Source organism: Panthera tigris, chromosome C1 (assembly GCF_018350195.1).
Source record: "Panthera tigris isolate Pti1 chromosome C1, P.tigris_Pti1_mat1.1, whole genome shotgun sequence".
Taxonomy (NCBI): domain Eukaryota; kingdom Metazoa; phylum Chordata; class Mammalia; order Carnivora; family Felidae; genus Panthera; species Panthera tigris.
Window position 1 is genome coordinate 93,568,861 of NC_056667.1, and position 3,878 is coordinate 93,572,738.

General features: G+C 51.2%; 1 protein-coding gene across 2 annotated transcripts; it reads right to left on the minus strand.

The window, feature by feature from the left end:
- Positions 1-691: 691 nt before the first annotated feature.
- KCNA2 (potassium voltage-gated channel subfamily A member 2) lies at positions 692-3,578 on the minus strand. Of its 2 annotated transcripts, XM_042996555.1 has the most exons (2): positions 2,623-3,578; positions 692-883 (listed from the first exon to the last, which is right to left on the minus strand). In XM_042996555.1, exons 1-2 carry the CDS (start codon positions 3,520-3,522, stop codon positions 773-775), a joined length of 1,011 nt encoding a protein of 336 aa, XP_042852489.1. In that variant the 5' UTR covers positions 3,523-3,578; the 3' UTR covers positions 692-772. The 2 variants fall into 2 exon arrangements, with proteins under 2 accessions (XP_042852489.1, XP_015390444.2); XM_015534958.2 differs by lacking the exon at positions 692-883 and having other exon boundaries at positions 1,529-3,578.
- Between the last annotated feature and the right edge of the window lie 300 nt (positions 3,579-3,878).

Genomic DNA, 3,878 nt, shown 5'->3' on the forward strand with positions numbered 1-3,878 from the left:
TCAAGTCCAGACTTGTGGCATCTCGGGTCCCCAGAAGCCCTCCTCCTGGTGTCCTTGCTCTGAAGCAGGCAATCCGTTCTGGGTCTTTAGGGAAAGGTTCATTTAAAGTGACTGATGCAGAGCCAAGTGACAATAAAGACCAAAGAGGGCGGGGAAAGATGACAACAGAGATGATTTAACATGATGTGCTGTAGAGACAAGGCCTGGGGCGGGTCTGGCCCAGGGCAGCTGGAGCTGGGAGGGCCGTGGGCCCTTGTGCACTCGGTAAGACAAGCTTCAGCCCCGGGAAACTGAAGCTGCAGCACATGGAGGGCAGAGAGACAACTGTAACATCGAAGAATCCGTGAAACTGGAGTGTCTGAGGCAATGGCAGCAAACCCAGGCCCAGTCGGGTTACCGATGAGAGAAATTAACCCATTAGGCCTCTCAGACAACCAACCCACCAAGCAGTGGATTTACTCCTGAACCTGAACTCCAGAGAATGAATATGTGTGTGTGTGTGTGTGCGTGTGTGCACAAACATATGCACACACGTACGTATGTATGTATATAATACATAGTATATACATACATACTTTAGTGCACATAGTCAAACACATGCATAAATTGCCCTGTGTCCAAAATATTGCATAAGCTTATACAAGGTTCAAATGCAATTTTTTTTTCCTATAGCTAGCTAGGTAGAGGAACTCATGAAAGAGATACTCAATATATATTTATATACACTGGATCCACAAATCCGCCTGTCCTCGGGACCAGATGCCCTGGTCAGCTATAGAGTCATGCCCATGACCAGGTTAATTCCTAAGGTGCAGTTATGTGAGGTGTTCAGGCGCTGTGTTCCCTGCTCACTTTTCTGGCTTCGCAGAGGTCTGTGCCCCAGCTTGGAAGAACAGGGATGGAGTGGGCTGGAGAGCCAGAAGTTTTGGTTCCCCGTGCCAAACAGTCTCTTTTTTTTTTTTTTTCTCCTGATTGAGGGCTTTTGTCCTCCGATGGGGGGGAAAAACCCTAGTTCAATGCCACTCTGGGGCTATTAATACTCTAAATATGAATACTGTGTAGGCTACTAAGAAAATAGGTTATCTCCTGTGTTTTAAATATTGAGATTCATGCAAGAAACACCCATGCAGCTCTATCGCATCACTGGTAATTTCACTGCGGTGTCAGTGCCGCTGGCACGGCACTAGGAAAGCAGATGTCTGCAAACTCCAGTGTAACGAAGAAATCAGACGTGTTGTGTGACCCTGAAGCCTGCAAAAATGGTGAGATCTGAAGCCGAGAGGTCCCTTGGCTTGCTAGCTTCTCCCCATAGGCCTAAGAGCAAATGTGAAACTTGACAACTCACATTCGGCCATACTCACCGTCCCTCCCCCCTGGGGTTCCCTCACATCCACACTGCAGAGAAAAACCAAATGCAGCATTTTCCGTTACGAAACACAAGCCTCCAGACCATCCACTTGGCAACTGCAACTCACAAAGCCCAGCCCGTGACACAGAAAGTAATTCCAATACACAGGCCTGTGCGTGCTTTTCGGTGCAAAAATGGGAATGACCTTTTGCACAATTACCGGCGCTTTAAAGCTAAGCCACCATGGTTTTCCTCTGTGAAGGGGGAGGTGGGCTCATATGGGATGATGGTGCCGGGGACCTGGAGGCTGGGGTGGGGGAGGGGTGCATCTCCCGGGTGCCGTGTGCATCTAACTTGGAAGGGAAGGTGGCATTGAGGCGGTGGGTTATGTATTTGATATGAGGTGGCCCCAACGTGTCCTTCTGAAATTCTGGCTCCATGGGTGACCCCCCTGTTTGGAAACCCCTAAGCCGGCGATGAAGATTTGCATGAAAGCCATGGACAGATACTCTGTGCTCTAAATCCAAAATCAAAAGATCAAAAAGTCACTTGCACGACGATTGCTTTCCATGCAGAACCAGATACACACTGTAGAACACACTGACTACAATGCAGGCTATTACGCAAGATCTGCATTAGTTCCATGGAGCTGCGAGTATGGTAATGGGTTTCCATCAGACATCAGTTAACATTTTGGTAATATTCACATAGTTTGTATTAGCCAAAGTGCAGTTGGCCGTTTTCAAGTTTTCCTCTCTAAAGTCCTCGTTACTGTTGTTTACCCCCTCCTGGATCTCCATGTAATCAGACTTACTAATGGTAGAGGCACTTCTACTTTTCTTTAGGTCAGGGGAGGATGGGATCTTTGGACAGCTCGTCACTTGCAGGTACTGGGCCTGCTCCTCTCCCTCTGTCTCCCGGTGGTAGAAGTAGTTGAAGTTGGACACGATGACGGGGACCGGTAAGGCAATGGTTAACACACCTGCAATCGCGCAGAGGGAGCCCACGATCTTTCCCCCGATGGTAGTTGGAACCATGTCTCCATAGCCTACGGTTGTCATGGAGACGACTGCCCACCAGAAGGCATCCGGGATGCTGGGGAACTGGGAGTCTCGCTCATCGGCCTCTGCGAAATAGACAGCACTAGAGAAAAGGATGACCCCGATGAAGAGGAAGAATATCAGGAGGCCCAATTCTCTCATGCTGGCTTTGAGGGTCTGACCTAGAATCTGGAGACCTTTGGAGTGTCGAGACAACTTGAAAATCCTAAAGACTCTTACCAACCGGATGACACGGAGGATGGCCAGCGACATGGCCTGCTGGCCCTGCTGGGCATCCTCCGGCTTCTCGGCCAGCTCTGTCCCCAGGGTGATGAAGTAGGGGATGATGGCCACGATGTCGATGATGTTCATGATGTTGGTGAAGAAGCCGGCCTTGCTGGGACAGGCAAAGAACCTCACCAAGAATTCAAAGGAGAACCAGATGATGCAGAGGGTCTCTACGATGAAGAAAGGGTCAGTGAAGGAGGTCGACTGCTGGTACCCGATGGTGCTGTTGGAATAGGTGTGGAAGGTCACCCCGCCGCCATGCATGTCCTCGTTCTCATCCCGGAAGATGGGCAGTGTTTCCAGGCAGAAGCTGACGATCGAGATCAGGATCACCATGACAGACACGATAGCTATAATCCGGGCAGGCCCCGAGCTCTCTGGGTATTCAAAGAGGAGCCACACCTGCCTCTGAAACTCATTTTCGGGCAGAGGACGCTCTTCCTCTTTGATATAGCCTTCATCTTCCCGAAACATTTCCATGGCTTCTTCTCCCAGCTCATAAAACCGAATCTCCTCAGAGAATATATCTAAGGGGACGTTCACAGGTCGCCTCAGCCGGCCCCCAGACTGGTAATAGTACAAGATGGCATCAAAGCTGGGGCGGTTCCGATCGAAAAAGTACTCATTTCGGAGGGGGTCAAAGTACCTCATCCGCTTCTTTGGGTCCCCTAAGAGGGTCTCTGGAAACTGGGCTAAGGTCTTCAGCTGGGTCTCGAACCGCAGCCCCGAGATGTTGATCACCACCCTCTCACAGCACTCGTGGTCTGCCTCGGGGTCATAGGTGTCCTGCGGGTGCCCGGGGAGGGCAGCAGCCTCATCCGCTGGCTCTCCGGTGGCCACTGTCATAATTGGGGCTGAGAGAAGGGCCTCACACTATGCCTTCCAGCTGCCTGGCGGCAGGGAGCTCAGGGTACCGCTTATGGCCCCAGGAAACACAGAAGCATTGGCCTGGGTTCCTGCAGGAGAGCCCGTAGGCTCTCTGAGAGCTGGAGAGACAGCCTCGCTTGGCTGAAAGACAGAGGCAGTTAAGGACATGAGACCACTCGGCATCGGCAGCCCGACCTCGGTTGCTGCTCCTTGTCTCCTACCTCTCAGCCAAGAGTTCAGAAATATCACCACCACCACCACCACCACCAAAAAGCAGAACTTACTTTCACCTTGTAACCTGGCTGGGGATCAGAGGAAAGCAGGTGGCAGGCTCT

What these genes read in the sequence shown, in the direction of transcription:
- KCNA2 (XM_015534958.2), bottom strand. Translation starts at nt 3,522, where the DNA reads ATGACAGTGGCCACCGGAGAGCCAGCGGATGAGGCTGCTGCCCTCCCC.